The sequence below is a fragment of the Suillus bovinus genome, assembly GCF_016758785.1.
Source record: "Suillus bovinus strain UH-Sbo-P2 chromosome Unknown EDB93scaffold_85, whole genome shotgun sequence".
NCBI lineage: Eukaryota > Fungi > Basidiomycota > Agaricomycetes > Boletales > Suillaceae > Suillus > Suillus bovinus.
Genome location: NW_024542141.1, coordinates 31,565 through 47,605, shown reverse-complemented (window position 1 = coordinate 47,605; position 16,041 = coordinate 31,565). Strand labels below are relative to the sequence as shown.

Sequence of the window (16,041 nt, the reverse complement as noted above, 5' to 3'; positions counted from 1 at the left end):
TTGAAAAAAAAAGATCACCCACCTTCAATGTTGAAAACAAGGAGAAGTCCTTTATTTTTTACAATTAAGTATATAGACTGGCAGGTGCTAGTTGTTTAGCGTCCTACTCACTAATGATGTCGAAGTTTGTGAACGCATGACCTAATAATAAACAAGGGTTAATGGCGAACAAATTTGCCAGTAGGGACACATGTACATCTATTAGTCGCTAATAAGATCAATGGCTAATACAGCAATATGCAGGACTTACATGGGGGCAGCTGGATTTGTATAGACATCAACTATGAAGAAGCAAGTCAATGCTAGTACCAATGAAGACATATGCCAGAGAACTGACAGAACGTCGAGGCAATGATTACGGCAAGTCCAAAATATCGATTCTGAAAAACATACATTTAATGTCAGGAAAATTACAACTGAAATTGAACCACATACGATGAAGAACAAAATCCTAGATGTCGTCCACTTCGTTCCCTAACATAAAATGGCTGTGTGATGATTCGGACTTGGGATAGAATTGACTTGAGCCTACCCATAGGATATCGACCTAGTAAAAAGGTAAGTTTAAGCTTTGTTGAATGATAAATTCAGTACTTCTTCACGGAATGTCAGAACTTGATGAGATTGTAAATTAATAGCACTAGGTTGAAAACTATGGTCTTTGCGCACCGAAGTCCCATACGTACAGCACAGCAGCGGAGACTGAACAAATAGAAGTAAATACTTGGAGACCCTTGACCAACTAATCATCTCACCTCCAAGTCGACGGACAATGGTATCATACACATCATATTGTTCAAGCTGCTGGAACTCTGCAATGATACTCGAAGCATTCATGATACGCGTTGTGGGAGTGGGTTTGTACATCAAGTTGATCATGTTACTCTCTTTATATCTGATTTTGATGAGGGAGTCCACTTGAAGGTTTCGAATCACACCCACAGATTATTCATTAGAATGCGGTGCGAAATAGATGTGATCAACTGTGCTGTGTGAAACTTCTTGTCTATGTCTCGAATCTTTGACTCTTGATTGGCAACGCTGAGGGAAGCAATTCATATTCTGGGTGTTGTTCAGATGGCCCTTGATGATGAAACCACGAAAGCTGTGTTCTCCAATGATGGAACCAGAGCAGAATCAAGATTATCATTCTTGAGTTTCTCAACCATCATCTGGGGTAGTAACAGCCTTGACGGCGCCCGATGCCTACTATTTGTTGTCCTTTGAGGACACATTGTGTAGGGGGAATATCTAGTACCCGTAGTACTAGTATATCAGATAGCCACATGACCCGTGCAGAATCAAGATGGTCAATTCAACACGCGGAGGCATGGCAGTGACAGGCGCGCGGCGCGAGTAGCCGAGGCATCTGATGCCTCCGACCAAATGTACAGCTATGCTATACATAAACAACACCACTGAGAAGAGATATCACAGGCCATCCGACTAAACTACCTATGATCGAGAGGCTTTGAGTCCAGACATATACATCAAGAGAAGTAGGAAGCATGAATATACCTATTAGCGGTTCACAAAAGTATTGAACGTCAGGATTCTGAAGTGAGCAGACTTCATCGCAGGAGCAGAATTATATCTGACCATAGCTATCATATCACATACTCATGAATTCAGCGAGGTCAATCTCCAATTCCGCTAGAAGCTGCTGGTCAATCCTTCCATAGGCAGCAGCTTCGAAATCTGCCTTTGGAAGGTCTTTTTCTGCCGGTTTTGCGCGAGCTCGAGCTCGGGGTTTCGCTGTCCTCCTTGGTTTTGCAGTGCGAGAAGCTGCCGCGACCGGTGGTTCTTCTATCTCCTCACCGTCCTCTTTTGCGCTGGCACTCGGTCTCCCTCTGGCCTTTCCCCGTGTCCGCTTCCCTGGCGCACGGGGCTTTCTTGAGCTGACAGTTCTCTTCATAGATGCAGGACCCTCGTCCTGGTCCACATCATTATCCCCTTCAAAAAACTCATTACGCGCCATTGACCGGTCGCTTCTTCGCTCTCCTGCGACCGCAGTTCCCTGCTCTTCGTCAATCTCCTCCTGTTTACGTTCTTCGTCGGCAAGCCAACCCTCCAGGTCAGGCGGTATTTCTTGCATGGCGACACTTGGTGCACCCTGCAAATACCGTAGCTTGTTCCGAATGCTAATCGTTATTCGTTGCAATGATGTAGGGGAATTTTGGTTCTCGACGCGCCCGGTGAGGGGAGGGTGAAGCTTCCACTGCGAGTCGCGGAAGAATGGATCATAAACTGTGGCTGGAAGCTCATCGGGTATTGTCGCCCCGACAAGAACAGCGGTTTCATATGTCCAACAACGGCTGACATTTTTGATGGTGTAGCCTCCTCCTCCTAATACAAGCAGCGGTACATTGAACTTCCTAACAAAGTTCACACATTCGCCATGGGCTGCTATGGATAGATTAAATGCCCCAAGTCGGTCACATCCTAACGAGTCTGCGCCGCACTGCAAGACAATAGATGTTGGGCGGAAAGCTGTGACGGTGTCTTCAATGACAGTTTTGAATATCGTCAAGTACATATCATCATCGATCCCATCTTGTAAAGGCACATTCAGGCAAAAGTGCTTGCCCAAGCTTGCACCGTTATCGTCGAGTTTACCCGTCCCAGGGAAGAAATCGCCGGTATATTTGTGGAAGGATACCGTCATAACACGATTCGAATGATAAAATGCAAGCTCTACGCCATCCCCGTGATGGATGTCGATATCTATGTAGAGAACTCTGGGATGATATCTATGGACTCAAAGTCAGGTTTAGGTATCACCTAGTGAAACGACCGCTCACCTCAGAAGTTCAAGAATTGCCAGAACAATATCGTTGACGTAACAAAAACCACTTGCTTCTCCACGCTTGGCATGATGAAGCCCGCCCGACCAATTAATTGCAGTATCACAAGTACCCGCCGTAAGCTTCCTTGCACCTGCAAGGGAAGCTCCAGCATACATACGGCAAAAATCATACATTTCAGAAAAGATTGGACAGTCTTCAACACAGTTGAACGTGTCAATAAGATGTCGCATTTCGTTTTGGTTATTTGGTGTCACGCTATATGATGCCATAAGGTGAACTATCAACAAGGTGGTCTAAAGTCCGCACCGTGAAAGAAAATCGATGTAGTCGTGGTCGTGGTACATCTCTAATTCGGCTTGAGTAGCTGGACGTGGATTATATATGTGATGTATTTGCTTGTCAAGACCATACCCCATGACCAGGGCGTTGGTCAAGGTCAGTCTGTGTGGTTTCATCGGATGGCGTTCCTAGCAGTGCTTCTTAGGAGCTATGCCTGGCGATATATATGATATGACACATACCCCATAATGATGTTCACCGACGCCTTTAGGGAAAAAATATGAAACTATGGGACGAGAATGTGGCTTTTATTCATCTCTAGAAAAACAGCTCATGAATAAAGGAGATGACTTACATTGACATGTTCTGTTATAGGCTTAGCAGTACCGTGCGGCCCCCGATCGTCAAAGTAGGCAGAAGATGAGAAGGTAGTTGCCTGTGAAACACGGACCATGGATGCCTATGGTGATCTAGCTGCACTACGCTTAGCCTGAGTATCAGAAACGTTGTCTGCGAAAGGATGGGATATGGTAACTCTTGCACTCTGTGCGCTGCTGCGTACGAAAATGGTTCTGAGAGCTTGATGAGGGGAATCGAGTTGTCGGAGTTCTGGTCCAAGCAAGGTTCCAAGTTAAGATTGAGCTAGAGGAAGATCCAAGCTCGCTTATGTAACGTTGAGACCATTCGTGTCTTGCCATCATGTTGCGTGCGTATTGCTGGGTGTTGGCAACCCTTCCATTTCTCGTTTTTGTCCTTGCTTCCTCCGGCGACAGATCATCAAACTTCCAAAACTGCATCTCTGCGTGTTATGGGGACCATTGCCATCCTCAGACGACTCTTTCACTTGCCCTCAGACTGACGCGTTGGACGTGTACAGACGACTGCAAGTACCAGTGCATGCATATGCTCACAGACATCGCAACCCGTGAAGGTTCCAGGATACATCAATACTATGGAAAGTGGCCCTTTTGGCGGCTCTTCGGAATGCAAGAGCCAGCCTCTGTTGCGTTCTCACTGTGGAATATGTACTATCATATCCAAGGATGGCGCCAGCTTCGCAGAAGAATGCCAAGCGACCACCCGATGCGATCTTACTATTTAATATGGTCTACAATAAGTATCAACGCCTGGCTCTGGTCTGCAGTGTTTCACACAAGAGGTCTGCCTTCAAATTATGCGTGATCACGTCTTCCTACTTATCGACTCCTTGAAGATTTGCCAAGCACAGAAAAGTTGGATTACTTCTCAGCTGCTCTCGTCATCTTATATTCCCTGTATCACACGGTTTTGCGGCTCTTCAATCAATACCCCACCCGTTCGCGTAAGGATGGCCGTGTCCAGCGCACCCCCGTACACCTCCTGTGGTCGTCCATCTGCACTGTAACTTACCTTACCCATATAACCTATCTCAGCATTCTACCACGGTTTGACTACACCTACAACATGGCATTTAACCTCATTGTTGGCCTCACGCATAATCTGCTGTGGCTGCTATATTCCCTTCCCATATCATTACCCCTCATTCGACGCTTTCCTTCCAAATCAAAAACGTATAGACCATCATACGCATCTAAGGCAGCAGTCTTCGTCGCTCTTACAACAGCTGCAACTGCTCTAGAGCTGTTCGACTTCCCTCCGTGGGGTCGTATCATCGATGCTCACGCCTTGTGGCATTTCAGTACTGCCCCTATCACAAAGTTCTGGTATGACTTCCTGATCACAGATTCGTCGGATGATGGATGGAGGGAACCAAAAAGGTGAAGACATATTTGGCTTTATTAACTACCTCATAAAGTGCACTAATGGTGTGGAATCTAGTTGAAAATGTTCAAGCGTCTAAAAGCTCCTGCTCTAGCATGTTCCAAGACTGTACTTTCTCCGTTTCTGTTCAAGCACGAGTAGAGAAACTACAGCATCGTTAGCGTCTTCACTTTCTCGCTTCAGCGTACCGCACCTAGTACTGTATCCAAGGAATCCACCACAGATGAGTCGATCTCCAAAAATGCTTGTTGCGATATCATGGCGATCATGAAGTAACGCCTGTGGGGGTAGAATGTTGCTATAGGGTTCGGACTTTGCACTCCACTCTCATCAACCCTGCGAAGCTGTTACTTGTCAGCCCCGCTGTAAAAATATTGCTGTGCTATTGCTAACCTCCAAATTGGAACCTGCTACAGTCCAGGAGAAATAGTTTCCCTCGCCGTCATCAAATTCCCATCGACTGCACAATGTGGTAAAGCGATTGTTCAGCATTACAAAGATGAATATACCTCTGTTGGTTTTGTCCCTTGATTGACCGCAACCATAACTGCTCATTGACGAATTCTCCGTTGTACATGCTGACTGCGACGGGCTTGCCCGACTGGCTTCGGATGCTACCGATAGTGTCATATCGTTGTGCACGAGTGTCCAGTCGGCGCACTGTCGTCTGTTGCGATTCCCATTCAGGAGTCAACACCTCGTAGAAGAGCGCGTCAGTCGGGTTGGAAATGACAACATTCTGAACGCTGGCAGTAGTAAATGTGAGTTTTTGGGTTATCGATGACATGAGTGAGATGTTGGCTCAAGACGAGATGAAGTATTTCATGCATTCCCTGCTTAAATACCTGAGCAATCGAACTCACGCTCGATACTCATCTTCACACAATTTGTTCCAGCTCGGACTCGGATTACAAATAGCTATGTGAACACCGGGCATTCAATTAACACAGCACGATGAGAATGAGAAAAGAAAAGGCCAGTGCCCGCTCCAATTGACCAATGTTGAATCGTGGGTATTAGCTACGGAGCTTGCGCCAGAACAAACCTCACATCGGAGTTGTCGCAGTCACACGGAGAAGTCAGGATCTAGTAATGTACTGTGTCGTTTCTAAGATGCGAATATGTACTGACACGAGAATATCAGGAACGAGGAAAACAAACTAAATGATGATATCAAGACCCCTGCCTTCCGCCCATTCACCGAATAAGAGGCTGATGCTTTCACCGTTGTGCGTGCGACGTATGCTTTCAGCGATAGTAGAACTGATGTCTAGCGCTATTAGCTTCGAAAATTGTTCCTTGTGCTCGTTTTGCGGAACAGTATTTGTGACCTACATGGCACATTAGCGGCGTAACGAAAGGCATGAGCAGACTTACCACAAGTTGCTCTATAGGAAGGCTGCTCAAAGAAGCCATGTGAGCTTCTGCGAATAGTCCTTCAGGGGATCGTCAGGCAATTGGAAATTTCACTCTAAAATGACACGCACCGTGAGAAATAAGAACGTAAATGGTTTTGGCGCCTTTCTCATGCAGCGTCCGAGCAGCGAGTGTGAGCGTGTGGCCAGTATCTATCATGTCATCCACCAAAATAGCTACCTGGGGTAATCATCAACAAAGTTTCGAATAGACTATAAGAAGCAGGTGATTCCTTATCTCGAACGTCTCCTACAAGAAGCTCCATGCGCTCCGGAGCATTTTCAGATCTCCCATCACGTTTCCGGTGTATAAGGGCGAATTCGATGCCAAGTTTATCTGCCATTGCAGTGACCCTGTGCGCAGCCGAGCAGTGAAACCGCCATCAGACACCTGAAACAAACAGACACGGACCTCTTGGCTCCGCCCGCATCGGGACTGACAACAATGCTGTTTTGCCACCCATCGATGTGTCTCTTGATGTACGATACCATCAAAGGCTCCGAGAAAAGGTTGTCCACTGGAATGTCGAAAAATCCTTGAATTTGGCTAGCGTGCAGATCCATGGTGATAACATGATCACATCCCGCGCCAACAAGCATGTTCGCCACTAGTTTTGCTGTTATTGGTGCTCTAGACTCATCCTTTTTGTCCATGCGGGCGTAAGGGAAACACGGAATCACTGCGGTAATGCGACGGGCGGAAGCGGTTTTGCATGCGGATATAAGGATCAGGAGTTCCATCAAGTTGTCGTTGACATCGCTGCACCCTGACTGAATGATGAAGACGTCCTCCTCGCGGACGGATTCGGAGATCTTGACGTTTATCTCGCCGTTGGAGAATTTTTGGGGCATACATGGTGTGAGGGGCACTCCGAGCCTATGTGAGTGAATCACTAGTTCGTGGGCTGTTTTGCTGGCATCATGTAAAGCGGCAGCTCACCGCTCGGCCACAGCATGGGCGAGCTCTGGGTGACTATTGCCTGGAGAGCTTAAATCAGCGAAAGGAAAGCAATGGTGCCAACTGGACATACCCGCAAGAAGTCTGATAGAATTTCCGTGATACATAATTTAGATGATTGCTGGGTGGTTTTATAACATAGAACAGGATGAAGAATAAGAAAAGGGTGACTGGACACAGCTGACTGGCACAGCAGCCTTGCTTTAAAAATCGATGAAATATTCTTGTTTGTGCAGCACAAATAATCTACATCTACACTGCCACATCAACCAGACACTCTAATTGTGATGTTTTCTACAACGTATTCCGTGTCTGCATAGCCAAGGATTTGAACTATACGGGCGCTGAAGACATTTGAATGAAAATACGTCGGAAACAAGAAACAAGAAACCCACCTGTTTAGGCCCCTTACACGGGATATCTGCGCAGAATTGTAGTTTGCTAAACCCCGTCCCACTTCTACACAATCCCAATTTTCGCATTCATCCATCTTCTCGATCAAAGGGATTTCGTCGTCTGTAATCGTCTGAGAATCAGAGATCATATCATCTGATAAAGATGCCGACGACCCAGAACGTGAGAGTGGAACAAGGGATGTGACTGAGGCTGTCACTGACGCCCCGGGTTCTAGAACCGGCGTGCATGGTGTCGTTGCGGCTACGTTGTAGTATGGCATTTGTGCAACTTCCTTGGCCTCAACTGAAACTCCGTCAGTACGGCGGTGGACTAGTATGCGAACTGCTTGGCCAGAGGCAAATGAGCCTCGAACTCCCAGCACCCCGGCTGGCAGTAGGCGGCCACCAGATTCTCGACGAGACAATACGGCATGTGCCCCAGAGTCAATAATCACGCTACCTGCTGGATAAAGGGTATGGCTCGTCCATGCCTTCAAGTCTCGCATGGGAATCAAGGCAGGCTTAAAGACAGTATGTGGAGGCCTTGGCCAACTGAGCGATGCAGCGACTTCATCCAAATCGACCTGATTAAGCTTTTGTGTGGTGATCGGGCTAGCAGCACCTGAAGTGGGTACTGACGTGCTTTTCAGTGCTGTATAGTAGTCCATGATATCGACGATCACTGAGGGCTGTTTGCTGGATGCGATAACAGTTGTTACACCAGCGCCGGTTGCGATCTCAGCAGCAATCAGTTTTGTTTCCATTCCGCCGGTTCCAAGGCTAGATCCTAGCGTTGATGTGCTGACTGGAGGAACGGGCTCAGGTTCAACCAAGTCATTCCTGTATCTCTGGATTCGTACCTTGTGCTCGGATAGCAGCAACAGAGATGACTACATCAAGCTTTTTCGCGGAGGGATCTTTTCGTGGGTTGGATGTGTAGAGACCATCGACGTCTGTAAGCAGGAAAAGGTAATCGGCATGAATCATAGAACTCGTGATAGCAGACAGCGTGTCATTGTCGCCAAATTTAATCTCCTGCGTATAGTTAGCCCGCCTAGTCACTACTCACCATACTTCAGTAGACACTTACGCTGACGGATATGGTGTCGTTTTCGTTCACGATGGGCACCACGCCCATCGACAAGAGTTCATTTAGTGTATTGACAGCGTTTAGATATCGGGTGCGCTGAAATGTGTTCAGCGCTTGAACAGGGCGTCTGTGGAAAGCATCTTACATCTGATATATCTCCTCTTGTTAGCAGAACCTGAGCGGTTCGCTGATCAAACTGCCCGAAGAGGTTGTCCCATAGTGCAATGAGACGACCTTGTCCTATCGCTGCCAAAGCCTTCCGTTAATCAGTCATAATCTTAGAAGATGGATGCTGAAAGAAGACATACCTGCTTTTTAGACAAACTTTTTGGTCTCTGTGGGATATCCATCGTCCTCAATCCAACTCCAATCGCCCCAGAACTGACGAGCACCACTTTGTGTCCATGGCTGCGCAGACTGATAACGGTCTCAACAACCGCAGAAAGTATGGACAGGAGGGGCTGGTGCGTTTCTTCATGGACGATGGAGGATGTTCCTATAGGGTTTTACAGATTACACATCTGCGGGAGGTGAGGTGGGGATAGTGACTACTGGTACTCGCCAAGCTTGATAACGATCGTGCTGGGAGGTCCACGTTTTACTAGTCGTGACATTTTGTATAAGTCGAGGCGGTAGATGTGATCGCAGTCAAGAAGATGATGATAGGTGTATGGTGCAACTACGCTGACTCGGCTAATATGAGTCAGACTACGACGTAATGAAATGCTTGAAATCTTTTGATGGCCTCAGGTGTCGCCAAATCACAAACCGTTATATGTCGAAGGATGAACGATATCGGAACAGTAATAGCTGTAGTAGTACTGGGTGTTATTGAATTATGATGGGACGGCGGTAAATGTTCATATGTTCATTCATCCGCGTACCGTTACGCCAGCACATACTGACATTGTAGCTAAATATGCATAAAAAATCACTATAAGTCGTAAAACCAACAGTTTCAATCGATCAGATGGCTCAAATCGTTAATTCATGGGAGCCCTGGCAGCTTCCTTCTCGCCTTTCAGGATGCGCTCGAGGTTGGCACCGATGCGGCGGCGCTGATCGAGGGAAAATTCAGGTTCTGCTGCAGAGTATCCTAGCTCTGTGGGCTTGATTAGTATGATTGCACGAATGGGCTATATGGTGATAAAACTCACTCAGACTCGGATATTGTAAAGGTAACTCTTCAGTCTTCACCGGGAGAGTAGACAAATCAAGAGGGAATGGAGGACCAATCCACGCATTCCGGAGTTCATGGTCTCTGGAAGGTCATTGTCAGGTGTGTTACACCTGCGATAATCTGTACTCACTTTCTCTGCAAAGGTGCCCGCTCATCGGTCAGTCAGTCAAACACTTGATAAGAAAATGGATTACCTCTTCACGGGTCAATGGGTGTACCAGTATACTTTGGTTGCAATGAGGTTATGAGGAGACTCGACTGAGAAGAAATAAAGAAATACCTTAGATTACCCCTGTTCATGCAAAGGTACGAAAATACCGAGGAAAACGAGGTCGAAGGCACCCAGATTTCGTATGAACCTGGGACCAACTTAGGAGTGATTTCTTTCCAGGCAGGAAGGGTATGATAGACACTTACCGACTGGATGAGGGCCAATGGGATCGGTGTTCACACGAAATAATGGCACAGCGACGAACGCTCCATCACGCCTTAGACGCAGGACAGCATCACGCAAGTCCAATGCAGCCTGGTGCTCATCAGCGTTGCGCTGATGGAAGTAGATATCTGTATATATTCTTCAGCGACCAAGAGATAGACTGACAGTCATTCTCTCAACTCACGGAAGTGCCACTCTCTGTCATATATAGCGCGAACAAGCCATGAAAAAGAGTCAGTAATCAGTACTCGGTAGGGAACTCGAGGCACTCACTTGACTTCAGAGTTTACAACTTCTTCAAGGTCGGTTGGTGGATGGTAGTCTGGCATTATGATCCGCTGGGGAAAAGAAGTGTGGCTCCGCAACTGGTCATAGCTACCAGTGCTAAGGATGATATATATAGTATGTAAACATCAAAAACTTTTAAACTTGTAAGACACTCCAGCTGGATATCCAGAGACGGTTGACTGTGCAATTTGCTTATGCGACACGGGTCAAATGGGCGCAGGAGTTGTAGTTGAAAGACATCTGTTGATTATCATTGATATTGAGCAATTAATTTTTTAAGTTAATATATATATATATATAATATAAATAGACGAGCAAGGATTCAATCCATGGAGGGAAGAACGAAAAAATCGAGGATGGCGCGCGGTGGCCATGGCTTTGAAGGAAAAGATATAGTTAGAACTGTGGTCGCTGGTATGTTTGTGTATGTAGTTATGACGCTAAATCGAACGACAAATTTGATCACTTGCTCGGAGGTTCGATCTCGGGGACAGGATTTGGAGGATCATGTATGGCTAAGCAATATCCATCGATCCTACAGGTACAGTTTTCAGAGTCGTCGAGGCTCCTGGTGATGTATATTTCGAGACATTCTTGGTTAGAACTGAGCTGTAGTAACACTGCGGTAAAGTTCATAGGTTTCTGTGGGTCATCGGCCGCATATCTTGAGCATACATAAATCATCCGACTCCGATAGTGCCGAGAAACTGTCAAAGTTCTGCTTGCTTGTTCGGGAGTTAAACACAGACAGGTATGTCGTTTCCCAACTCCCGATGAACCCCCTACCATGCTATGCGATCGGCCCATGGCTGCTTGTGGCGTAGTCACAGTCTCGACGAGTATTGTTGTAGATCTAGGAGTATTGCGGTTGCCACGATGTTGTCAGTGATTATGAGTGGCCTTGTGAAGGCAGCATGAGGTACGGTGATTGAGACAACAGCAGGTGGGTTGTGTTCGTGACCGACAAAGTGGTGTTGATGCGGGACTTTGCAAAGACTAGCTAACGCGAAGCAGAGAAAACCGCAGATCACACTTCGCTGGGCAGCCGCTGTGGTAGTACTGCCAATCAAGACCCCAATCAGGGTTCTCAGGGTTCGCAAGGTGTCGTCAAAACCTATCGGTAACCACGTCAAGGATATTCTACAAAGAATATTGCTGTTTGTAGTCTTGTGTTGACTCATGAGTTGATCCGCACAGGCATGCGCTGAGTCCAGACGGGATTTGAATCGAATCTTGATGTCCAGAACACACCGTCCACACGGGCCCTGCTGATAATCGCTGAGTTCACAGAGAGATCCATTCAGATAGAAGCGGGCACAGGAAGATTATGCAGCTGGCTGCTGCCATGCACCAGCTGTCCTATGTAGTAGGATCTCGGAACTTGGAAGGCCACATAAGATTTTCGGCTCCGAATCGGAACTGGAAAGCGTCGTCGTGCCTCGAAAATCTCAATCAAGCTTCAGCGCTTCGCACACATAACGCAGGCTATGTATGTGTCTCTTCTTCCTGTCATCATCTGGTATTTCACCATTTGGAAAACATTAGTCTGCTGCACATTTCGTGAGATCATCTCAGCTGGTAAGACCAGAATCTTATTGAATTAGGCTGCTATGGCTAGTATATGCGATAAATCACCAGCGGATGGTAATTTTTGTCTAATCTAACGAGGCACGTACATAGCACATAACCGAGCTTCCCCAGACTGTTCTACAGGACCACAGGAACACGGCAGTGGGCACAGGACTCCGTAACGGACCAATGAACGTTCGCGTGCTGTAGCAGACAAAGAGCGTTTTTTACGCTATAGTGTAAATACCAGTGCCATGCTGTCCTGCCTGTGTCATACGTCTTCTGTCTATATAACAGGCTGAAACTCGAAGTTCTCGATCATCGATAACAATGACTTCCTACCAAATTACACAAGATCTTCCCGTTCGAAATGAAGGGTAAGATGACCCACCTCCTGGTATACATTATTAATCACAATCATTGCTTCCAGGCCCTCAACCGAGGCAGATGTCTATTCAGACTCGGATGACTCCGATATCTCATCAGAAGAAGACTGTAGTCCAGAGCCAGAGGAATCAATTCAAGGTCCTTTGACTCGGTTCGTTCATTTCAATGCACATTTTTGCAAATGGCGCGGAGGATTTCACACTTGACTGGCAGTTTTTCTAGGCGCGGACCGCAGAAGGCTGATTGTGCTGCCGCACCAAAGAAAGACGACAAGACCTCAAAGAAAGACCAGAAAGATGGCTCTCTTCCGCAAGATCGCCCGGTAAGCTCAAATATTATCAGCGAATCAGTCCAATAATAACATATTGTTACCAAAGGCCTCGTAAGACCAGTAAACCACCTCCGAAATCCAATGCAGCCAATTACCCTGCTGGCAAGTGATAGATCGGTAATTTATATATTATATCAAGTGCATCATCTCCTGTCGACGTTAGGCGGCTAGTCTTACACAGTAATTCTATGGCAGGTTAGAGTAAAACATACTCGGTGTCTACTAATTCCTGCGACGCTTTAAATGGACTTCAGATATATGCCGCCATACGGAACAGCGGACCATTTTATTATTTGAGGGATGACCTCGCTTGTGATAGTTGCAATGTTCCCATTGGCATGGGATACTCACACCTGGACATTTAGGAAGATGGTTGTGATACCAATGCTGTTTTAAATCCTCCAAGGTCCCGTCATATCCGCAGGGTGCGTTGTTATATACCCACCGGCAGAGATAGAGAGATGGTTGGTTGGTTGTCAGTTCTGACTGGACCGGAGGGGGCACACTCTGCGAGGTGCCATGTGAGATATTGCATGGTGTCCACGAGACAGCGCTACTCGTGCTGTCAGATTCATATAAGGCAGATAGGGAAAATATTAACTTAGGATTTGCCATCATAGAGACGACAGAGTGTGTATTCGAGGCAGTCATCCCGCATTGCGAGGATACGAGTGAAGTGTGGCCGATCGGTCCCGGCCTATGATGAACATGAGGACACGTACAAGCAAATAAGTATGACAAAGGACATACATTGGGAATGCGTGTGGAGGCAAGTAGACCCTTTCCATCGATGTATGACTAAGGACTCCAGAACTGGCACCTCCTACATCGTGGAGATATGACCGACAATGCGACCGGTCATCTGATGCACCAGTTTTGTGATTGTCTGGTTCCCAGAAGGAAACGCTACTTGTGTTGTAAGAGTGACGTAAGGAAGATAAGAAACGCAATTACTTGGAGTTTGCCATCATAGGGACGACGGAATGCGTACACGAGGCGGTCATACTGCGTTGCAAGGACACGGGCGAAGTGTGGCCAATTAGTCCTAGCCTGTGGTTGACCATTAGAGTGGATATGAGAAAATACGTGACAAAAAGCACATTTGGAATGCATGTGGAGACCAGTAAGCCCCTCCGATCCCTGGATGACTAGGACTGGCGGACCTGAACCTGGCATCTCCTAGATCATAGCAAGGGTTTGGTAAAATATGCGGGGACCCAGGCAAGATAGCATCTCCACTCGATGGACTACCTGACGTCCATGGGATAACACTACTCATGTTGTTATATTTAGTATGTAAGAACAATAGAAAGTGTACGAACTTGAAATTTTCCATAGTAGGGACGACGGTATTCATATCTGACATTGTCGCAATATGTTGCGTGGACGCAGACAAACCGTAGTCGTTCACAACCGACCTGTGTACGAGGTTCATTACGAGAATGAGAAATAAATAGTGACAGAGCATACATTCGCAATGGACATTCTTGACTTCCCATCGTCGGAGGACTAGAGCCGAAGCTGACATCTCTATTATGCTGGAGGGTTGGTGGATTATTATGCGCGAAGCTATAATTGCCGAGTGTTGCTGATCCTTGTAACGTTGAAGCAGACATCTTGAAGTCGCGGATTGGGGAAAGGCAAGTTGATCTAAGGAAGAGAATGAGTTTATCCCGTCTTTATACCATAGCGAACTATCACCAAGTATTCAAAACCGTCACTGCGGCCTCATGTTAATGGCACCATGGTTTTCATGAATTGACTTGAAGGCTCACCCGGGTATATACATTCCAAAGTGAGGATGAACCAAAACCATGACAGGCAACAACCCACTTGATCACAAGATGCGAGTTCCGTTCTATGCACTTACGTATACGTTCTTCTGCGCGGTTATTGTGCAATCGAGGCTTTAGGGGGCGTAGACATGGTGAGATTACCACCAAAGATCCGTATTCCGATGGCATACTAGCGTATACGGGGGTACTATGGAGCAATGAGAATAGGTTCCTGATATGAATCAAGATAGCTTGAGTACGCGAGCGTCCGTGTTGGCCACAATTGAGGTAAGGTGGGTATGTACCTAGACCTCGACAGGAGGCATCGCATTTGATTTTAAGTTCAGCCTCATCAGATTCAGATCGAATGGCGAGACGAATCTCAAAACAAAATTAGTAAAGCCTTCCCTTGGGTTGCCAGCTAATTAATGTGTCTATAGGTTTCAACTTTACTGTAAGCGGCCCTCGCCCATTTCCATACAATCCACTATCATGCGTCCGTCGTTACATGGGACAAATTAGACACGACCCTCGTCAAGTTCTCAGAAAGAAGTGCTAGCCTGAGTTCCCTATCGCCGACCGAAGATTTTGAAGTATGCTATCAAAGAGGAGGACGGAATCATGTTTCCCTTAGCCCACGGCTTTTCCAAACTCGACGTTTGTGTACTGCTAATCCAACCTATCATGCGTCCATCATTATACTATGGGACAAATTGATGTCTTTTGATTTTCCAATAGACAGTTCACGACTGTCCCAGACGATTGGGGTGACTGCTGGTGACCGGTGAATAGGCAGAGTCAATAGAGCATGGATTAATTTCGTCGCGGAAGCAAAAAAAAAACCACCGCGTCATTACTATATCATAACACGAGGATGAATCAAGGTTTTCGGAGCTTTGACAAAGCCGCGTGGAAAGAATACTACTATCTGGAATCAAATGATACTAGCACACACCCGTTGTGCCTTCGGCACAGGAAGCAAAAAGAGCGCTTCGCGCTCTTTGTTGGCTTCCTGGCCTTCGGCTTCATCCTACCTTTGGGTGTTTTAATAATCATTATTTTAGATCTTGAAATAAATTATATTGTATTCATTGAGTTGAGCATGATATATTACAATTGATGGGATTAGACATTGAACCCTCCTGTCCTCCTGTTGTTCTCTGGTTTTCTCATTCTCCTGTTTCCATGTTCTCTGTGCAGATAAGAAAAGTGAAAGTACAATTGAATGTGTTGATTTCCCCTTACCTCCCTGTTGTCCTCCTCCCGTCCTGTTGTCCTCCTCCCACTTCTCCTGTTTTCCCATTCTTCTATTTTTCCCATTCATCTGTTTTCCCTTTTTCACTGTTTTCCTGTTCTCCATTCTCCTGTTC

At 46.5% G+C, this 16,041-nt stretch overlaps 9 protein-coding genes across 9 annotated transcripts; 2 read left to right on the top strand and 7 right to left on the bottom strand.

Moving 5' to 3' along the window:
- Positions 1 to 17: 17 nt before the first annotated feature.
- Positions 18 to 1,034, bottom strand: EDB93DRAFT_893749 (uncharacterized protein). Its single transcript, XM_041457849.1, has 10 exons — positions 943 to 1,034; positions 756 to 895; positions 670 to 702; positions 595 to 614; positions 533 to 547; positions 436 to 474; positions 338 to 380; positions 251 to 281; positions 112 to 141; positions 18 to 49 (listed from the first exon to the last, which is right to left on the bottom strand). Coding segments are annotated over exons 1-10 (363 nt in total). The 5' UTR covers positions 954 to 1,034; the 3' UTR covers positions 18 to 48.
- Positions 1,035 to 1,612: 578 nt separating this feature from the next.
- On the bottom strand, positions 1,613 to 3,540 carry EDB93DRAFT_1255060 (uncharacterized protein; the record flags this gene model as incomplete). The annotated part of the gene is made up of 5 exons (XM_041453724.1): positions 1,613 to 2,750; positions 2,802 to 3,062; positions 3,114 to 3,274; positions 3,329 to 3,391; positions 3,442 to 3,540. The coding sequence occupies 5 exons, from the start codon at positions 3,538 to 3,540 to the stop codon at positions 1,613 to 1,615; spliced, it is 1,722 nt and encodes a 573-aa protein (XP_041302902.1).
- A 245-nt stretch (positions 3,541 to 3,785) lies between these two features.
- Positions 3,786 to 4,991, top strand: EDB93DRAFT_1308891 (Per1-like protein; the record flags this gene model as incomplete). Its single annotated transcript, XM_041454791.1, has 2 exons — positions 3,786 to 4,245; positions 4,300 to 4,991. The coding sequence occupies 2 exons, from the start codon at positions 3,786 to 3,788 to the stop codon at positions 4,845 to 4,847; spliced, it is 1,008 nt and encodes a 335-aa protein (XP_041302901.1). The 3' UTR covers positions 4,848 to 4,991.
- EDB93DRAFT_893587 (uncharacterized protein) lies at positions 4,883 to 5,838 on the bottom strand. Its single transcript, XM_041457848.1, has 3 exons — positions 5,357 to 5,838; positions 5,241 to 5,307; positions 4,883 to 5,191 (listed from the first exon to the last, which is right to left on the bottom strand). The coding sequence occupies exons 1-3, from the start codon at positions 5,632 to 5,634 to the stop codon at positions 5,027 to 5,029; spliced, it is 510 nt and encodes a 169-aa protein (XP_041302900.1). The 5' UTR covers positions 5,635 to 5,838; the 3' UTR covers positions 4,883 to 5,026.
- EDB93DRAFT_893310 (phosphoribosyltransferase-like protein) lies at positions 5,821 to 7,406 on the bottom strand. Its single transcript, XM_041457846.1, has 7 exons — positions 7,294 to 7,406; positions 7,203 to 7,242; positions 6,675 to 7,139; positions 6,501 to 6,616; positions 6,335 to 6,448; positions 6,225 to 6,283; positions 5,821 to 6,178 (listed from the first exon to the last, which is right to left on the bottom strand). The coding sequence occupies exons 1-7, from the start codon at positions 7,325 to 7,327 to the stop codon at positions 6,008 to 6,010; spliced, it is 999 nt and encodes a 332-aa protein (XP_041302899.1). The 5' UTR covers positions 7,328 to 7,406; the 3' UTR covers positions 5,821 to 6,007.
- A 79-nt stretch (positions 7,407 to 7,485) lies between these two features.
- On the bottom strand, positions 7,486 to 9,319 carry EDB93DRAFT_1242896 (Aspartate/glutamate/uridylate kinase; the record flags this gene model as incomplete). Its single annotated transcript, XM_041452081.1, has 7 exons — positions 7,486 to 7,564; positions 7,616 to 8,420; positions 8,476 to 8,650; positions 8,706 to 8,801; positions 8,851 to 8,961; positions 9,014 to 9,201; positions 9,301 to 9,319. The coding sequence occupies 7 exons, from the start codon at positions 9,317 to 9,319 to the stop codon at positions 7,486 to 7,488; spliced, it is 1,473 nt and encodes a 490-aa protein (XP_041302898.1).
- Positions 9,320 to 9,503: 184 nt separating this feature from the next.
- Positions 9,504 to 10,838, bottom strand: EDB93DRAFT_893332 (DOPA-like domain-containing protein). The gene is made up of 8 exons (XM_041457847.1): positions 10,595 to 10,838; positions 10,506 to 10,519; positions 10,303 to 10,449; positions 10,166 to 10,244; positions 10,080 to 10,110; positions 10,016 to 10,035; positions 9,863 to 9,966; positions 9,504 to 9,807 (listed from the first exon to the last, which is right to left on the bottom strand). The coding sequence occupies exons 1-8, from the start codon at positions 10,648 to 10,650 to the stop codon at positions 9,689 to 9,691; spliced, it is 570 nt and encodes a 189-aa protein (XP_041302897.1). The 5' UTR covers positions 10,651 to 10,838; the 3' UTR covers positions 9,504 to 9,688.
- A 1,670-nt stretch (positions 10,839 to 12,508) lies between these two features.
- EDB93DRAFT_1107727 (uncharacterized protein) lies at positions 12,509 to 13,006 on the top strand (the record flags this gene model as incomplete). Its single annotated transcript, XM_041447766.1, has 4 exons — positions 12,509 to 12,555; positions 12,609 to 12,716; positions 12,788 to 12,887; positions 12,953 to 13,006. The coding sequence occupies 4 exons, from the start codon at positions 12,509 to 12,511 to the stop codon at positions 13,004 to 13,006; spliced, it is 309 nt and encodes a 102-aa protein (XP_041302896.1).
- A 14-nt stretch (positions 13,007 to 13,020) lies between these two features.
- On the bottom strand, positions 13,021 to 14,606 carry EDB93DRAFT_893227 (uncharacterized protein). Its single transcript, XM_041457845.1, has 7 exons — positions 14,367 to 14,606; positions 14,219 to 14,314; positions 13,997 to 14,167; positions 13,851 to 13,946; positions 13,647 to 13,805; positions 13,498 to 13,593; positions 13,021 to 13,449 (listed from the first exon to the last, which is right to left on the bottom strand). The coding sequence occupies exons 1-7, from the start codon at positions 14,510 to 14,512 to the stop codon at positions 13,119 to 13,121; spliced, it is 1,095 nt and encodes a 364-aa protein (XP_041302895.1). The 5' UTR covers positions 14,513 to 14,606; the 3' UTR covers positions 13,021 to 13,118.
- Between the last annotated feature and the right edge of the window lie 1,435 nt (positions 14,607 to 16,041).